Source organism: Danio rerio, chromosome 2, assembly GCF_049306965.1.
Source record: "Danio rerio strain Tuebingen ecotype United States chromosome 2, GRCz12tu, whole genome shotgun sequence".
NCBI lineage: Eukaryota > Metazoa > Chordata > Actinopteri > Cypriniformes > Danionidae > Danio > Danio rerio.
Window position 1 is genome coordinate 24676202 of NC_133177.1, and position 19407 is coordinate 24695608.

The window sequence follows — 19407 nt, forward strand, 5'->3', positions numbered from 1 at the left end:
TCATACTTCAAAATGAAATAACAATGCTCATTTCCAATGGAAATTTCAGATGGCTTTTATAGGTTTTTGCATCTAAACTCTTCATATATTTCCTCAAATATGCATGTATGTATTTATATTTACATCATAAATATACACACATACATTATGGTAAAACAAATTTTAGGTTTTGTTTTGCATGCGATTAATTTTTGCCAGCACACAATTTTATTTAATGTATTTTGTGTTTTCCTTGCGGATCACTGAGGGTTAACCTGAGCTCTTCACAGTGAATACGTCACGAGCATGCACCGGAAGTATACCGCAACGGAACGCAGTACGTTTTAAGTTCATGTTGTCAAAACTTTTCGTCCGATGTCTTGTTTTTAATATCGATAAGAGACCCAAGCGCACAGTGCCATAATGGCACACCGATATCTGCATCTGTCAAGAGGCTGCAGGAACCTTCTTCACACTCTGCTGCCGAATGTCAGATCAACAAACCGCTTTCAGTCGGTAAATGTGGAGCTTGACTGTATTTGTGTGGATATTTCATCATGCATGAACCAAACATTATAAGCTGAGATTTGATCACAAACACGCATTCTGTCGTCTGTATGGTGGTTTTGTATTGTGTGCTGCAGACAGCACTGTTACAGACCGGGGAGATTGATAGTAAACAAGCGACGGCCTGTTTGACATTGCGTTGAGTAACACGTTGAGCTCTTATTATGTCACAGCCTCTTCACGTTAAATCTGTTGTACCTTTAACACCAAATGAAAACATCAGTCTGAGCTTTTGATTCTTATATGTTCTCATATAATCATTTGAAATCTTACGTTCATTTTAAATACTGTTTTTGTAGTAAGTTATCAGTTAGAGATGGGCTAAAAGTGTGAATGTCAAATAGTAAGAAGATACGTGAACAGGGTTTCTGCTGTTTATGTAAAATTATTATAAGTAATTTAAGGACTTTTAGAAAGACCAAATAAAAGAAAATGATGTAAAGGAACAGGAAATGTCAATGTTTTCTTTAAATAAACATTTATAGGGAGTAGACCATATTTTCTATTCATAACTTCAAAATGTGAAGATACGATTTGTACCATTACTTTTTAAAAGACATGTTAAGGATTGAACAACTCACCCCAAACATGAAAATATAGAAACAGTGCTTATTCAAACTTCTGATAACTCTGATTCTATTTCTCAAAATATGGGGACTTTTTTCCACTGATGTCTAGATTTCTACGAATTTAACACAATCAACCGGGAAGAAAAATTACAAATATGTATGAAAATTTTGCATGTTTATGATTAAAAAAAAAAATCTGCCATAATGTTTTGAAAAGAAATCTTATTAATTCAAATGGAAAAGCAATTTTCATACCCCGCTAACAATTGTTTGTTCTTGTTTTAAACAGAATCAACTTAGTTTGATTTCTATTAAAGAAGACTTCATTTATTGATTTTGTCATTGTATATCTTGTTTTATGGATGTATAAATATTTGTATTAGTACGTTATTATACTTGGAAGTAGGGCTGCACAATATTGGAAAAAAATGACATTGCAATATACTGCGATATTGAGTATAATTTTACCAGATTAAATAAATGGCTCAATATGGTAAGAATTGATCATTTTAGATAGATTGGGATGATTTTGTAGAGAAGTGCATTTGCATTAAATTTACTAAACCAGTCACGAGTGCTGATAAATGCAGTACAACAAAGACATAAACTAAATAAACAGTATTTTATGAATTTATGGAAGTCTAGCAGTATACAGTGCAAAACGTTAAATGACACAGTATAATCTTCCTTATATTTATTTATATACATTTACAGTTTCTTAAAGTTGCAAACATTATCATTTTGTGTGCCTGAATGCTCAACATTGCAGATCATACAATGTGACTATTTTGGATGTGCATATTGAGATATCAATGCTGATATATTGTGCAGCCCTACTTGGAAGGCACTTTTTTGCACAGGGTTTCTGCAGGTTTCTTTAGATCAAATTTAAGAATTTTAAAGACTTTTTTATGACCATTATGAATGAAATTTTAGACTTATACAGGGCTAAACACTAATGATTTTTTCTGATGGTCCAGTTACTTCAGTAAATAGTTTTTAATTTGTATTAATGGAAAATCATGTAAAGGGATGTGTTGCTTTAGTTTTCTTTCCCTGCTTGGGGGATTTAATCAGGGCAATTAGCTGTAAACATGTCTAGTTTAGAGATGGATTATTGGTGATTGGGTAACTTTACTTGGACATAGGGAAATTAAGACCTGTTTAACAGGATTTAAGACCTACAACAAAACATTTACATGAATTTAAGAGTTTTTAAGGCCTAAAATTTAGTTTTTGAAATGTAAGACTTTTTAAGATCTTGCGGACACTGTTGCAGCTCATGCAAAATTGTATCCCATATGAAGTTTATGCTCAAAAAGGGACTTCAATTGTGGAAAGGTACATTTAGACCTTTTTTAGACCTAAATAAATCCATAGATACCCTTACAAAAAGCAAGGGAACCTGTATTTTTCCAGGAGCTTAAAAGCTTTAGATTGTCAGTTGTTCTTACAGTAACAACTTCCTTCAGGTTCTCCAGGATATATTTATAATATCTGAGGTGTCTTGAGGAATTTAGATGTTCTCCAAAGGGAACCAAAATTGTGCCATGAGTATTTTTTGGTATCTTAAATTTGATTTTGATAAGTTGAGTCTGTATATTTATTATGTCAATGTTTTTGCATTTTAAGGTCCAAGGTGTTGGACAAATTGTCCTAGACAGAAGATCCTTGCTCTCTCAGGTCTTGGGCACTTATAGAAGATTAAGCTCCAAACCTCCTAAAGGTGTGAAAGTCACTGGAAATGCAGTATTCTAAGCTAAGTTGTGTTTTAACTTATTTGTTAATGGCATTTTGTCTTTTTGCATTGAAGGTTTTGAAAAATACTTCCCTAATAATAAAAATGGGGGTCCAAAAAACAGTGAGCCCACGCCATCCAACGCTGAAGTCAAGGGTAATATTTCTGACCAGCTTAAAGTTCAAGGTAATGGCTTTCATATGATTATGATCTTTATAATCTTTTTTGTTTTGTCTGTCTATTTTAAACCAGAGGCCAAACCAACCAATTCTCAGAAAACCACAGGTGGAGGTGGAGGTGGAAGTAGTGGAGGAGGAAAACGAGGGGGACGGAAAGATGAATCCACCTGGCAAAGCCGTATTCAAAAGGTTAAACATCATGTTATTATTAGTTGTGCTGTAAGATTATTTTTTTTAATTCAATGTTTGTTGTAATCTCAAGTGGAACATGAAGACAGGATAAGACGTAGAGTTACCACCTCCTCTTTAAAAAAAACCAATAACATTTTGTTATCATCGCTCTGCAGTGAGAGTGGTTGAGCTCAAGCACATCAAATTAAAAGCAAACGAAAAGCATCTTGAAGGGGGCGGAGCATGTCAGATATTAGAGAGCATTTGATTGGTCAGAAAGTTAGATGAGAAACTGAAGAATGAAGTGACGTCAAAAAACGTTGACCATTTTAGGCAGAATGACAAACTGTAAGATTTGCATGTTCATATCTTCTATTTAAAAAAAACAAATAACTTTCTTTTAAATTCACAGGACCTTTTCTGCGCACCCTGTTCACACAGATAGATACATCATTTGTGTGTCCACGTGCAGCACAGCCACCTGAGGGGCACACATTTTCAATACTTTAAGCCAAGTTATTTCCTTCTTTGGCCATCTTTAAAACTGCCTCTCGGACACTATGCATTCTGATTGAATGGATGCTTGCCAAGGTCACGATTCAATTTCATATTAGGAATCACCAGTAAAATTAAACAACTCTCTCTTTAGTTTCACTTCTAAATGTTTGAATTACACAAAATCCACAGAAACTGTATCTCCAGCAGAAAAGATATCCAAAGATCCTGTTTTGATTTGTAAAGAAATAGTTTTTGAAACTAATTAAGAAACATGTTGAGAAATGTTTCTCAAAATAAAATATATATTGTGAAAAAAAGTGGGAAAAAAGTTGTTGTTTTTACCCAGACATTTGAAAAGAATATATTTTAGAGCAATAGTCACAATACTGTGAAATTTGGATATTTTTATCCAAGGTTATCATACCGCCAGAATCATATAACAGCCCATGCCTATTCAAAACTTTGCCAGTGACATGTATTGTGTATTCTACAGTCTTTGGCTAAAGTAAGCATTTTTCTCAAATCTCTTACTGCACCTGTAATGATTGTACAAATTTAGCATACGTGACCAGAAAAGTCTGTTGTTTCATTGTAAGAGTAAGTCATGACATTTTTAATTTAAAATTAATTTCTAAAAATCTTGCAGATTAAGATTGGGGTGTAATTAAAGTTTTAAGTCTCATAACAATTTGGCAATATGGTGTATGTTAAATAGTCAAGAAAATGATTTGATCTCTTACATTTTTCTCCATTTAATATCAACTTATTTTTTTTGTCCCTCTCATTCAGGGTGAATTTCCTTGGGATGATAAAGAGTTTCGTATGTATTTCCTGGGTGGAACAGCCTTCTGGCTAGCTATGGGCTATTATTTCTTCATTCGAGATGGAGGAAGGGAGGTCACATGGAAAGACTTTGTCAATAGTTATCTTGCAAAAGGAGTGGTATGTGATTACTTACAAGATCTTTTTTATCAATCAATATCGTTTGCTGTTTCTTTCCAGGAACGCATGAACATTGACCCTTGGGGTTATGTATTGAATCTTTTCTAGGTTGACAGGTTGGAGGTTGTAAACAAGCGATATGTAAAAGTCATCTTTACTCCTGGTAAAACTCCAGTTGACGGGGTGAGTTTATTTAGGAGGATTGCATACAGTTCTTTTTTCAATACTGCATACATTAGTGCTGTGCGATTTGGGGAAATGTCTAATTGCGTCTAATATATCTAATTGCAACAGATATTGTCATTTTCGATTTGATTAACGATTTCATTTTGTATTCAAGCTTCAGCTCAATATTCTGTATCGTAACTTCTTACTGAAGTTAAAAAAAGGAACTGAAAAAATATTAAGTTACTCCAACATTTATTCAGATAGTTTTTAAAATATTCAGCAATTAAACACTCATTTTTTTCTAGAGCAAACAGTGAATACAAATAAATGGACTTCACCTTTCTATCAACAAGTTGAACTCAAATTAGGGAGATGGTGTAGCATATTATACAAACAAAATAATAATAATTATAAAAACGAGTGGGAGGAGACGCACGATTTTCAGGAGATTATCATTTGTTTACGGGCATCCGGGAGTCTCTATGCATAAGCGGGAGACTCCTGGAACTTTTAGGAGACTGGCATCCTCTTGCGATTAGATATTCGCAGCGTTTCAAATCGCTATTGCGATTCTATTTCGATTAATCGAACAGCCCTAGAATACATGTTGTTTATTATTTCAGCCAAAACCAACAATATTTAGCATATAATCAAATAAATTACCCTAGTAGCCCACAAAGACTGACAGGGTAACATAAACTACTGCTCACAATTTTGGGGTCAATAATGCTCACATTTCTTAAAGAGTCTCAGATTAAATTGGAGATTTATTCTTTCCAAACTAAGATTGTCTGATTGATCAGATGGCTCAAGTCTGTTATGATTGTTTTACTGCTTATAATGCCAAGTCTGAGTTTAACTCTGAGCCTGAAATGCTTAGACCAGGGGTCACCAATCCCGGTCCTGGAGGGCCGGTGTCCCTGCAGGGTTTAGCTCCATCTTGCCTCAACACACCTGCTTGGATGTTTCAAGTATACCTAGTAAGACCTTGATTAGCTTGTTCAGGTGTGTTTGATTAGGGTTGGAGCTAAAATCTGCAGGGCACCGGCCCTCCAGGAACAAGTTTGGTTACCACTGGCTTAGACGTTTGTATGAAGTGAAGTGGGTTTTCTGCAAATGAAACATTTCTCATTTCATAAATGGGTACAATCCTTAGACATTGTAGATATTATGGGACAGTAATGATGGTGCCAATTTGATCTTTTCCATTTAAACTTGAGACCGGTGATGAAACATTAGAAGTTGATCAATCAAAACCTCCAAGACTTGAGCAAGACTACATATTTGGAGACCTCTCAGTTTCTCTATATCGAACACGATGAAATGTAATATTTGAGAAGTTAAATGGGGCACTTTACAAAAAACATACTTTGTATTATATTGGTTTGTTTGTGTTTATTTTTGATCAAATCATTTCAGCCTTGGTGACTATAAGAGACTTTCTTTGAATAACCTTATACTTTTAAACATTTACATAACTAGGGGACATTTTTCTCATCCCTGTAACATTGTAATGACAAACAAATACTGTGGTCATTTCTTCAAACAGCAATATGTATGGTTCAACATCGGCAGTGTGGACACATTTGAGCGGAACTTGGAGACGGCTCAGCTGGAGCTGGGCATTGAAGGAGAAAACAGACTGCCAGTGGTCTATTCTGCTGAAAGTGATGGGTGAGATAGTGTCTTTTATATTTGCAACTTACAATTTATAATGAGACCTCAAAATTGCATTTAGATTTAAGCATCTTCTCTCAAATTGGAGAATTTAATGATGTGTGATTTTATTTTTCAGTTCGTTCCTCCTCAGCATGTTGCCCACCGTCCTGATCATTGGGTTCCTGCTGTTCATGTTGAGGAGAGGGCCAGCAGGGGCAGGGAGGCCTGGCAGGGGAATGGGTGGACTCTTCAGTGTCAGCGAAACCACTGCCAAAGTACTACGAGACGAGATCGACGTCAAGTTCAAGGATGTGGCCGGCTGTGAGGAGGCCAAGCTGGAGATCATGGAGTTTGTCAACTTCCTTAAGAACCCAAAGCAGTACCAGGATTTGGGTGCCAAAATTCCAAAGGTAGCACAAGACCTTTAAATAACATTGTGAAGCTGCCAAAGAGATTGGGTGAGATTTCAACAGTGTTTAATCCTATTGTTTAGGGGGCCATTTTGACTGGACCCCCAGGCACAGGAAAGACTTTACTAGCCAAGGCCACTGCAGGAGAGGCCAATGTCCCCTTCATCACTGTGAATGGGTCAGAGTTCTTGGAGATGTTTGTAGGAGTTGGACCGGCCAGGGTAAAGACATTTCTGTTTCTTGTTATTGTTTTTCATCCGCTTTGTTGTTGTTGTGACTAAACACTCTGTTTTTGGCTAGGTACGGGATCTTTTTGTATTAGCACGGAAGAATGCCCCATGTATTCTCTTCATAGATGAGATTGATGCTGTGGGAAGAAAGAGAGGCCGAGGGAACTTCGGTGGACAGAGTGAACAAGAGAACACACTCAACCAGTTACTAGTGGAGATGGATGGTTTGTATCTTGATAACAGTAATTATTACATTTATTGTCCATTAGGTGAATAGTCGATCTGTGCTTAATTGTTAATCAACTGAAAAAAGTTTGTTTTAGGGATCTTTAATCAAAGCCTGACCATTTACTTCTGTGATGGGAATAGCGATCCATCTCTGTTGACGTCAGTTTTGGGGCTTCAACCCCAATATTCTTAACCACGCCGTTTGTTTGCTAAGTTTGCTTTTAATGTGCAAACAAAAAGCCTCGCACTTACTATCATTTGCAAGACAAGTTTATTTATTTAGCACATTTCATACACAGTTGCAATTCAAAGTGCTTTACACAAACAGGAATAAAAGAGACTAGTATAAAAAAACAAAAACAAATAATATATAAAAAGATGAAAACAGCATAAATACAGTTTTTCCATATTCCAAAACACCAGTGTATCATAGTTTCTCATTTTACTCTGGGACTTTCCCATTCTATTGGACGTCTCCAACAGATTAGATTTTTTCACCTAAAAATCGAAAAGCGAAGCTTTACAGCTCTAATTTCCCAAATTTCAACTTCCTTCTGGAAGAAAATCGCACGGCCCCTGATTTCTACCCCCTCCTGTGAGTAGATCACTTGAGCTAGCCAAACTTAATAAAAGGTATTAATCTCAGCCAGATGCCAGGGACTTTACCCCCGCAATAGATTATCTGTGGCAAGTCACGTCTCGGATCTCACTTATTGTAATTACGCTGCTATCCCACAGAGACAGATCTACCAGTATGGTGATGGCCCAAATGAAATCTTTTAACTGCCCAATCAGATACAGTTTTTCCATATTCCATTTGGAGGTACATAAGCATTCTGCAATTAAAGTCTCTGCTACTTCTGGTTCACGTGGACTAAGTATTCACACTTTTTTAGCTTTGATTCGGTTAATCCCTTGGCACATACCATCGCAGTGGTGTGATCAGTCTAGGCTGGTCACTGGAGCATACGATCACACTAGTGTGATTAGAACATTGCATCACATCATCAGCTGCTATAGTCAAATCTGCTTTTCTTCGATGACTGGCACTGAGCCAGAGGAAAGACATGTGCTGTGATTGTCATAAATCACAATTTATTATTGCTTTTAAACAAATAATGCTTATTTTAGGTGTCTCCACTGAAGCATAGACTAACATGGTGGTGCCCATCTGCATCATAAATCAAATACATGATCATTATTAAGCTGTTCTTTAAACAACAAAATGAACGTTTTGACACATATTTGAGCATTGGGATATCAAATATTTGACCATATAAATAGGATTTTTACAAAAAGGGGAAAATATAAAAAAAATGTATATAATTATATAAATCATTGTGGCTGTGGTGTCATGTGATACATGATGATGGGGGTGAGGTGGGCTGGGGAGTCAGCTAGATTATTTCAAATATCAATGTGAAGGGATTAGAAAAACGATTGTGCTTGTTTTATTAGTATTTTTTTAAGTGTGAACACTGCCATCTGAACCTTGGTTTGCAAACAAACTAGGAAAATCTGAAAAAGATAGGTCTGTCTGCTTTTTTCCAATGAACTCTGGAATGGTTTAACTGAAATGTTTACACGACAGTCAGAAACCAAAGGCATTCAAATTAACCAAAAATAGCAGTTGGTGGCATTTTTTTTTTGTCTGGGCCAAGAAAATCATGCTAGGGCGTGAAAAACCCTAAACAACACTTTAATTTCTTCATAAAGTAGTAAATTAATATAAAAACATTTACTGGTCATAAACTCTAAATACTTTGTGTAAGATCATAGACATATTTTCGGAGCTTTCCTCTAGATGGTCCAGTTTCCCCCACAGTCCAAAGACATGCGCTATAGGTGAATTGCATGAACTAAATTGACTGTAATGTATGAGTGTGTGTGCGAATGTGAGATTGTATGGGTGTTTCCTAGAACTGGGTTGCGGCTGGAAGGGCATCTGCTGCATAAACCATATGCCTGAATAGTTGGCGGTTCTCTCTGGCGACCTCTGATAAATAAGGAACTAAGCTGAAGGAAAATGAATCAATGAATGATCTGATGTAACTATTAATGATAATGTCCATCTCTTTCTTTCCTTTGTAGGTTTTAACACTGCTACTAATGTTGTAGTGCTGGCTGGCACAAACAGACCAGATATTCTAGATCCAGCTCTAATGAGGCCTGGACGCTTCGATAGACAGATATATATCGGTACGGAGTTTGTCGCTTTTTATTTTAAAGAAGTAGATTTCATAGTTGTTTTGTGAAGGGTTTTGAAAATGCTCACCAATGCTGTAATTACAGCACACTAAAACAATTCTATGCAAATGCTTGCAGGACCACCGGATATCAAAGGTAGAGCTTCCATATTCAAAGTCCACCTGAGACCATTAAAGCTGGAAGCAGAGCTGGACAAGGAAGCTCTAGCACGAAAAATGGCTGCTCTAACACCTGGTTTTTCAGGCATGTAAAGGCTTTATACTGTACATTTGGGTTACTTTTTGAGGTGTATATTGAGCTTAACGGTTTAACGGATTTGTTTTTCTTCTTCTGACAGGTGCGGACATCGCTAATGTGTGCAATGAGGCTGCACTAATTGCAGCTCGCCACCTTTCTGATGCCATCAACCAAAAACATTTCGAGCAAGCCATTGAAAGAGTAATTGGGGGTAAGAGACAAATGGGATATTTTACAATTTCACTCACATTAGAGTGCATTCATAGCAAAATGATATTAATTGCATAGTTTGGATGGGAAGTAAGATTGGGTGTCAATTCAGATGCCCTGCTGCTATTCCAATTCACAAGCTCAACTAAGTATTATAGCATAACTGAACATGCTTTGGAAATCTTAAACATTTTTCAGTTTTGAGAGCATATTTTTAATTAGTCTTTGAAAAAAAAAAAATTTAAAATGTTTTGAAATTTTTAATTTTCCAAAGCTAAAGGTCGTAACCATCAGAATTAAAACAAAACTATCGATGAAATAATTCCCTTTGAGTGCATTAGACAAGAACATAAGATTTTTTTTAAATTAAAGTGATAGTTCTGTCAAAAAAGAAACCTTTACTCACCCTTAAAGGGTTTTTTTCTCCTGTTGAACACTGAGGAATATCTCTAAAAAACTTTCTAAATCTGTAACAATTGACTTTCATACTAGGCAAAATAAATACCATGGAAGCTATATAATGGGTACACATTACCAACATTTTCCAAAATATCCTCTTTTGTGTTCAACAGAAAAAAAAGATACTCAGACAGGTTTGTGAGTTTGAGTTGAGAAAGGTTGAGTAAATGATGACAGAATTAAAATTTTTAGGTGAACTGTACCTTTAAAATCGCAAAAATAAATAAATAAAGAACTTGTCCATGGTATTTACATAGATAAATGCACTGTATATATGTACAAATATTTAGACAAACGAACTCATGTATAGATAATAAACATTGCTTATCAATATTTCAAATAAATTCTACAAACATTGATTAATATAATAAGCAACCAAACAAATTTCGCCAGGAGCATTGTTTTTTTTTTTGCTGTTTCTTCTTTAATAAAACTGCATACACAGTGAACTATCAAGCTGCTGTTGCTTTTAGATTTTATACATGGAGACATGATTGATTGTTTACATAAATACTCAGCAAGATATTACGTTGCTAGATAGATGTTATTTCTCATTTCTGTTTGCATTAACCAAAAAAGTGGGGTAAAATTAGCTCTATTTCTGCAAACTGGGTCAAGTATTTACAAAACAAAAGTATACCTGCAATTGAAGTCAGGATTTTTCGCCCCTCTGTTAAAAGTACATTTTTTTTTTCATACCAGCATTAATGATGAGCTCTGCATGTTTAGGTCTTGAAAAGAAGACTCAGGTCCTCCAGCCAGAGGAGAAGAAGACAGTAGCCTATCATGAGGCTGGTCATGCTGTAGCCGGCTGGTTTCTTGAGCACGCTGACCCCTTGCTTAAAGTAAACCTCACCCTGAATGACCTGCATTTTAATACTCTGGTGCTGTTTTAAATGTACTCAGTCATATGATCAATCATTTCAGGTGTCCATTATCCCACGTGGAAAGGGTTTAGGCTACGCCCAGTATTTGCCCAAAGAGCAGTATCTGTACACCAAGGAGCAGCTGCTGGACAGGATGTGCATGACTCTGGGAGGACGTGTGTCTGAGGAGATCTTTTTCGGCCGAATTACCACAGGGGCGCAGGATGACCTGAAGAAGGTGACACAGAGTGCCTATGCACAGGTACGTCACACATGTTTTCATCATGGCCTGTTAGAAAGTATCATCGGTGGTTTAAATAAATGGAGGATTTGACACTTTGATTGGCATCTGTGCTATTTTAGTGGCCCAGGTTTATAGACCTTTTTCTTTGTTGCACCATAGCGGCCAGCACCTTCCTGTCAGATGCTTAGAATTTTCATTTAGAATTGTCATTAGTGAGAGCAGCGTTTCTCAACTGGAAAATACTTTTCGAGTGTTTTTGTGATGCACATCGCACAACTTTGATTTTGAAAGATCTGTGTTAAAACTGTTATGCTTCGGTCAGATGCGGTTCAAGCGTGAAAGAAAAACGTTCTCCTAATTTAGTGTCTGCCATCAGATAAGTTGTTGAAATAAAGCATGTGTGTTCCCAACCTGTCAGCTCTTTTACTGTGCTCAGCTACGGGCTCTTCGAGTGTGCAGCGCACACACATCACATGCAATACATCACTGCGTTGTATAGAGCAAACCATAACTTAACAGGTATGCACTTTCCAAAAATGACCTAATATACAAATAAAAGTATGTTACTGATATTCTATTCTGGCTGATTTGCATGTTGATTCTAACGGGGAGCAGTTTAAGTTTCATGTATGTGTATCAAACATTATGGGGAATATTTGTTTGGGTTGGTTATTATGGAGTCAATCTATGGCCACATATACTAGCAAAATAAAAAAAAAGAATGTTTTGCAAACAAACAATAAAGTAGAGTGAAAAATAAATAAATAAGTCCAAATATATTTTTAAAAAAAAGCAAAAATGTATTTTTGAGAAATAAAATTTATTTTTGCTAACAAAAATAAAGAACTGCAAAGAGAAAATTAAGCTTTGAGAAATAAAAGTAACATTTGCAAACAAAAAAAGAACCCCAAAAAACAATATATATTTTCAATAAAAAGAATATATATATTTGCAAAACATTTTTATAGCATTGCCTTCACAAAACAATTGCATTGCTCATTTGTTTATTAGTCAACTGTGAGTGTGCGATGCTGTTTTCACTTTGCACTTCACATTTCTGTGCGTTTCACTTTGTGGCCCTGATTTGACAAGGGGGCGGAACTTGGGTATTTATGACAGGCCAGGACTGCCTCTATTTAAGCCACATCATCATTTGCTTGCCAACCACCATAAAACTTTGAAAGAAGAAGCAGAAGCATGGCTGAGCAGAGGCACACGAGAGAAGTTCAGTTTTGTCTAATTGATAGTTAGTTGTTAGTAGCCCCCTTGTCAAATCTTGGCCACAAGTGCAAAGTAAGAACCGCATCGCAAACTCTTGGTTGACTAAAAATCAAATCAAAGTGAGCATTGCAATTGACTGGACGGGTTTTGTAAAGGCAATGCTATAAAAATTGTTTTGCAAATAAATATATATTTTTTTTATTACAAATATTTTTTTTTTTTGCACTGCTTAATTTTTATTTGCAGTTTTTTTTTTTTTTGCAAATGTATTTTTTCTTAAAACTTAATTTACCCCTTGCAGTTTATTTTTGTTAGCAAATGAATATTTTATTTCTCAAATAAATTTTTTTTTAGATTTTTAGACATTTGCATTTATTATTTTTTTTTCTAAATACTTAATTTTTTGTTTGCAAAACTTATTTTGCAAGTATGTATGGCTCTAGATTGACTCTATAGATTATATATTTGAAAAAAAGAGAAAAAGTTCACTTCAGTGATGATGCTCCATTTAAATGACACATGATATGCTGTCTGATGACAAGGGTAAAATGTCTCTCAGCGGGTGCATTTCATTCCCATAAGATCACATTTTTAAATACTCAGTCCAGGAGGTGGCGCTGATCAACATAAGTATTAGTTCAAAGACTTTAAATACAGGTTATACACATTAAAAGTATCGTTTCAAAGCTGTCCAAATGTGAATCTTTTATATGCATAAAGCTGCCACCAGAAGTTCCAAGCATCCTCCTTACACATACACGCAAAGCATAATGGGTAATAATTTTGGATTCTATGAAAACGCTCTATATGATTGAACAATGTAATTTAGTACAGATAATTTTTTTTGTCTGATAACACATTTAATACAAATGGTGTATTAACTGCCTGTCAGATATGTCTCTTAAGGATGTATGAATTTAATCACAGGTGACATTCACAATGAAAATATTACAAGAGATTTCTGTTTTAGAAATGATCTTTAGCTTTCTGTTGATCAGAATCCCTGGAAAAAAAAGTTTACTTCAAAATATTTGGCAGAATGGCTGCTTTCAACATCATTAATAATAAGTAATAGTACAAAATGTTTCTTGACACCAAATCCGTATTTTAGATTGTGTAATAATGAGGCTAAATAATCACATTTGTCCTCTCAGGAATTATGTGTGTAAATGTGTGTGAGGATATAAATCAATGAAATGAAAGGAACTGTTTAATGTATTTAATGAAAATGTTGTTTTTCCCTCTACAGATTGTGCAGTTTGGCATGAATGAGAAGGTGGGACAGGTGTCGTTTGACCTGCCTCGGCAAGGAGAGCTTGTTCTAGAGAAACCCTACAGTGAGGCCACGGCACGTCTTATTGACACTGAGGTCAGAAATCTCATCAGCACAGCATACGAGCGAACGCAACAACTGCTCTCTGACAAGAAGCCTGAGGTGGAGAAGGTACAGCAAACTTTTGCCAGATTACATCAGAATGGCACATACACTCCAGTCACTTTACAACGTTTTGAAAGAAGTCTCTTCTACTCACCAAGGCTACATTTATTTAATCAAACATCAAATAAATACAGTAATATTATATAATAATAGCTGTTTTCTGTTTTAAAATATTAAGTAAATTTTTGAAGCATCAATACTCAAGTCTTTGAAATTCAAAAATAATTCTAACATACTGATTAGCTACTCACAATTGGTGCTCATTCGTTTATGATTGACGTCCTTAATATCAGTTTTGAGAATCTATTTTTTGTGAAAAGTGATGACAGCTTCTAAAAGTGTCTGAGAGGCATCCCCTTTTTGCCCAGTAGGTCTACCTTGTGTTTTATTTGCTAATTTTGTTGCTTTTTTTAAGATAAATATATAAATATATAAATATATAAATATATATATATATATATATATATATATATATATATATATATATATAAATATATATATATATATATATATATATATATATATATATATATATATATATATATATATATATTACTTCAAAATACTTGTAGATCTGATAAGCTTTTTATATCAATGGACAATATTTTGATATTAATGTTTCACAATGTTCTTACACTACATTATTTGAATCTACCAAGCTTAGTTTACAATGTTTACATAGTTCTACTTACAAAAAATCTAAATCCCAAATATCAGTAATGTCAACAGATAGTTAAGATTAAATTAATGTCAGTTTTAATGTTATTGATTAATGCTCTTACTTTACAGATTTCATTCATTCATTTTCCTTCTCCTCCCTGGTTTATCACAGCAGAATGAACCACCACTTACTTCACAGATATATTTTAAATTTCAGGTGGTTTGTGTAATGTGTTTTATGTTTGGTAAAATAATTTCCAATGACATCTTCATTTTCAACTAATTACACTGTCTGGTTCCAATTGGTGGATTTAGAGGGTTTTGCATAAAAAGCAGACGTGGATTTAGCTGGTTTTAACGCAAAAGAAAATTTACCTTGTTAAAAAACGAAGAATTGTCTAAAGTGACATTTTTGAAAAAAATATATTTTATTAACCATTTAATAACCTTTTCATTACTTATAAAATGAAACTTCTGAACCTTATCAGAGGAGCCAGATAGAAAATGCACATTTGCAAGAAAAAAGAGGTCTGATGGATTTAAAGGTTTTTGCATCTGAACTCTGCATATATCCCAAAAATACTAAACACCACAACTGTTTTCAGCATCAATGATAATCAGAAATGTACATGGATCATGTGACACTAAAGACTGGTGAAATGATGCTGAAAATTCATCTTTGAATACCAGGAATAAATGACATTATAAAATACATCAATATAATAGTGGTGTCATGGTGGTGCAGTGGAAAGTCGCTGGTTCGAGAACCGGCCAGATCACTTGGTGTTTCTGTGCAGAGTTTGTATTTTCTCCCCGTGTTCGCGTGGGTTTCCTTCAGTGCTCTGGTTTCCCCCACAGGTCAAAACACTTGCGCTATAGATTAATTGGGTTGGCTAAATTGGCTGTAGTGTTTGTGTGTGAATTGAGTGTGTGTGGATGTTTCCCAGTGATGGGATGCAGCTGGAAAGGCATTCGCTGCATAAAACATATGCTGGATAAGTTAGTGGTTCATTCCGCTGTGGTGACTCCTGATTAATAAAGGGACTAAGCTGAAAAAAAAAACGAATGAATGAATCAATATAAAAATTAAAATAAAGTTAAAATAATAAGAAGAATAAGAATATAAAGCAGTTCTTTTAAATTGAAATAACATGTCACTATATGATTTAATTATATGTAAAAGTATTCTATCCCTATTTTAAAACATTTTAAAAGTCCTACTGGTCCCAAACTTGTGACCTGGGGTGTACATTTGTGTACAGTCAATTTTGTGCTTTCAGTAATTCTCTTTGTTTACCACCAGGTGGCACTGCGTCTTCTAGAGAAGGAGGTTCTGGACAAAAACGACATGGTTGAGCTGCTGGGCAAAAGGCCGTTTGCTGAGAAGTCAACTTATGAGGAGTTTGTGGAGGGAACGGGTAGTGTGGATGAGGACACATCGCTGCCGGAGGGCCTGAAGGACTGGAATAAGGAGCGCGGCAGTGAGAAGGAGGAGAGCACTGAAGAGCAGGTGGCCCGGCAGATCACTGGCGGGATGCCCTTCTGAGCACACCCATCCACCCGGACCACTGACGGTCAGAGCACTTATTTATCAGACGAGAAGCGCTAATCTGACAGACACTGAGGCAAGTAAACTGTTCCTGAAGGGAGCCGGGTTTACTCTGTAGTGAGGGTTGGACTTGCGTTGTGTACAGTAGGGTGTTTGTGAAATATAAACTTGGGCTGAAGTTCAGCAAAATCATCAGAAAGCATCTTCTTTTGAAGATGTGGAGTGTTTTATTTGACACATCAGCGCTTTGCCAAAAAAAAAAAAAGAAGTAACAATAAGGCTAAAGCGCTGTAGATTGACTGGAAAATTCTCTCTAGTCATTTCAATTTTGTTATTCAATGACCAAGAAGATGTGCTAATATCTATCTACATTCAACAGAAATCATCTGTGAGCTTTGCCTCTGATATGCACAGCGATGTTGTCTCTATTTCTGTACATTTACTGTAGATTCCAGTTCAAAACTGCCGCCGTTTTGTGACCTTACATGCAGGTCCGTTTGCAGTGCTGCTTGCTAAAAGACTGAAATCTACAATCATGAATGTTATGAACTGTGCACACATTCACTCGGGTTGACTGACATACTCTTCTCTCACCGATTCTTGCACTGGCATGGGCATCGGCCTTTGGTTATCCATGTTACTTTATGTGTTTATGAACACGTCCTTTAATTGAACATCATTTTTTGAAGCCTTTTTTTTCCGTTGAAGCTTGTTTAGTTGATTTACAAGCAAGGCAGCTGCTCTCTGTGGTGCAGATCGATTCAACTGTTCAAATTGGATTAATTGTACTCTACACAGGCTGCATTTGTGTGAAAGAAGATGTAGACGCAGTTCATTATGTTGGTGATGAGCTTATGAAGGTGTGTGATTCTGACAGTATATTCTGTATTTATTCAACAGTACAAATCCAAGCTTTGAGGATGATAACAACATAATCTTAGTTTTCAGCAAGACATCAGCAGGTATACTACACCTAAATGTGTATTTTGTTCTGTGAAAAAAAATGTCCAGAATCTGAATAAATCCACATAAACTTCAAGTCATTTCTCTTTAGTTCTTCTTGATAACTCCGTTTTGTTTCTGTTTAACATGGACAATATCAAATCTTATTTCAAATGTAGTTATAAAAGCTTTTAAAAAGACTATAACAAGGCGTTTTTTTACTTAAAAAAAAAAAAGTCCAAAATTGAATGGGACAGTTCACCCAAAACAAAAATTTACTCAACCTTTACTCAAGTGTAGGGATGGGTACCAAAACTGTCTACTTTATCGGTGCTAAAATATAAAACACCGAAGTATCGATAAGCTCTGACATTAACGGTTCTGCTTTCGTTACTAGAGAAGTATTGCTGAATAAACATTACTTACATTAGCATAATTTAACTCACCAATCTATTTTTAATATGCAATATTTAATAATTATCTGCACAGTTGGCAATCTCACATAAGAAATGCTTGTGTTTCCGCCCAATAGTACAACAGCGAGCTCAAGTTCATAGGCCTTCACAGTTCTCGGCTGTGCACATGCACTCGGAGGAGACTCGCGTTAGCGCACACACATAGCTCCACACTGACTCGTGCAGACACAGCTCGTGAGCTTGCACTTAATCATAGATATATACATAAAATGTTGCCTACCCAGGAATGCGCCAATCGAGCCGCCATTTTAGTACAGGGTAGGGCTCCTTTAAATTGAAAGTGGGACCAAGCTGCAGTGGAGGACTGTGGCCATCCAGAGCCAGAGAATTACACGTATATCTAAGATCAGGAGTTTTCCCGGAGGTCAGTATGCATATTTTTTTAAATTGCGAAACTTATAATTTTACATCACTTTTCTACATTGATGGATAAGTGATCGCACTGGCATTCCTGATAAAAAGCTTGTGTTTGTGTGTATGGAAATGTACTATTCTCCCTCCCTGTTAAATTGATCTAATCATGTCCTGAAACACAACCTCTCTCCTGCTTTCACTTCTCAATCTAACAGAGTGAGCGATTCATTTGTAAATGGATCTCCGTTATGAATGACTCCCTCACTAGCCGACAATAATACAAGTTTCTGGCACAGCAGCATGTTGTTGTCAACAAATTTCTTTTGCATTTTTGCTGACTTTATTCAACAAAACTAGCATAAGCTGAGTGTTTGGTGCGAGTTGGAGCTACCTTGCCTTATGGTGAATGCAGTAAGTGACTGTATTATCATCAATAACGTTACCTGTTTAGCGCAAAAGTTCATAACATACAAAAACATAAAAAACGAAATCTTACCTATGAAATGTTCTGCCTTTGTGCTTTGTTTTCTTTCTATGCTAGTTACTACACCTGTAGACAGCGCTAAAGTCCAGCATCTTCACGTAATAACACTGTCTTGACTAGTGTGGTTGAATGACAATTTTCCTGGGAGTACTGTACAAATATGGTGGCGCTATTGACGCATACTCAGGGTCCCTATGTGATATCTAGTGTATACTATATATCTATGGCACTTAATAAATAAATAGATTGGCAGAGAGAGATGGTCAAGAGGTTGTATTTCCCGAGTAGACATCCACAATGCTCGTTGCAACAAATGCAACAACTTGTTTTCTTGTATAGGCGAACGCAAGCAATCTGGCTAAGCATCTTTCAAAAGTGCATTAACTGCAGACAGACAAATGAAAAGTTTCTACTGCCTAGCTAACGGTAAATTACCCACATCCTTATGCTAGCAGTCAATCACATAAGGTCTATCTAAATTACTATAATATTAATAGTTTAATAAACACACGCATTCTGTTAGATTCAAACTGTATTTTTTTCTGCAGTAGCCTAAATACATCTTACACATTAAAATGCTTTTACTTACTGTATTTACAAATAAAGACAATGAATAGCCTAATAATAAACTATGCTTAATAAGAAATCATTTTTTTTTTAAAAGAACTGCTTGTTTTGACATTGCAAGATGCTCAAAAACTGTATTTAAAGCACTGTTAAC

General features: G+C 35.7%; 1 protein-coding gene and 1 long non-coding RNA gene across 2 annotated transcripts; one reads left to right on the forward strand and one right to left on the reverse strand.

Moving 5' to 3' along the window:
• Positions 1–388: 388 nt before the first annotated feature.
• afg3l2 (AFG3-like AAA ATPase 2) lies at positions 389–17469 on the forward strand. Its single transcript, NM_001111197.1, has 17 exons — positions 389–495; positions 2748–2841; positions 2929–3009; positions 3106–3221; positions 4491–4643; positions 4752–4826; positions 6361–6485; positions 6607–6880; positions 6964–7101; positions 7181–7334; positions 9430–9537; positions 9664–9789; positions 9884–9994; positions 11182–11297; positions 11380–11580; positions 14033–14227; positions 16185–17469. The coding sequence occupies exons 1-17, from the start codon at positions 403–405 to the stop codon at positions 16425–16427; spliced, it is 2403 nt and encodes an 800-aa protein (NP_001104667.1). The 5' UTR covers positions 389–402; the 3' UTR covers positions 16428–17469.
• Positions 9881–10667, reverse strand: LOC141378048 (uncharacterized). The gene is made up of 2 exons (XR_012391488.1): positions 10524–10667; positions 9881–10460 (listed from the first exon to the last, which is right to left on the reverse strand). It is a non-coding gene; the product is annotated as an uncharacterized lncRNA (long non-coding RNA).
• Positions 17470–19407: the final 1938 nt, after the last annotated feature.

Excerpts from the sequence above, each read along its gene's own strand:
- afg3l2 (NM_001111197.1), top strand. The coding sequence starts at position 403 with ATGGCACACCGATATCTGCATCTGTCAAGAGGCTGCAGGAACCTTCTT. Across the intron at positions 3,010-3,105 it reads ATCCAACGCTGAAGTCAAGG|AGGCCAAACCAACCAATTCT; the intron begins GTAATATTTCTG and ends ATTTTAAACCAG. Across the intron at positions 9,538-9,663 it reads CGATAGACAGATATATATCG|GACCACCGGATATCAAAGGT; the intron begins GTACGGAGTTTG and ends AAATGCTTGCAG.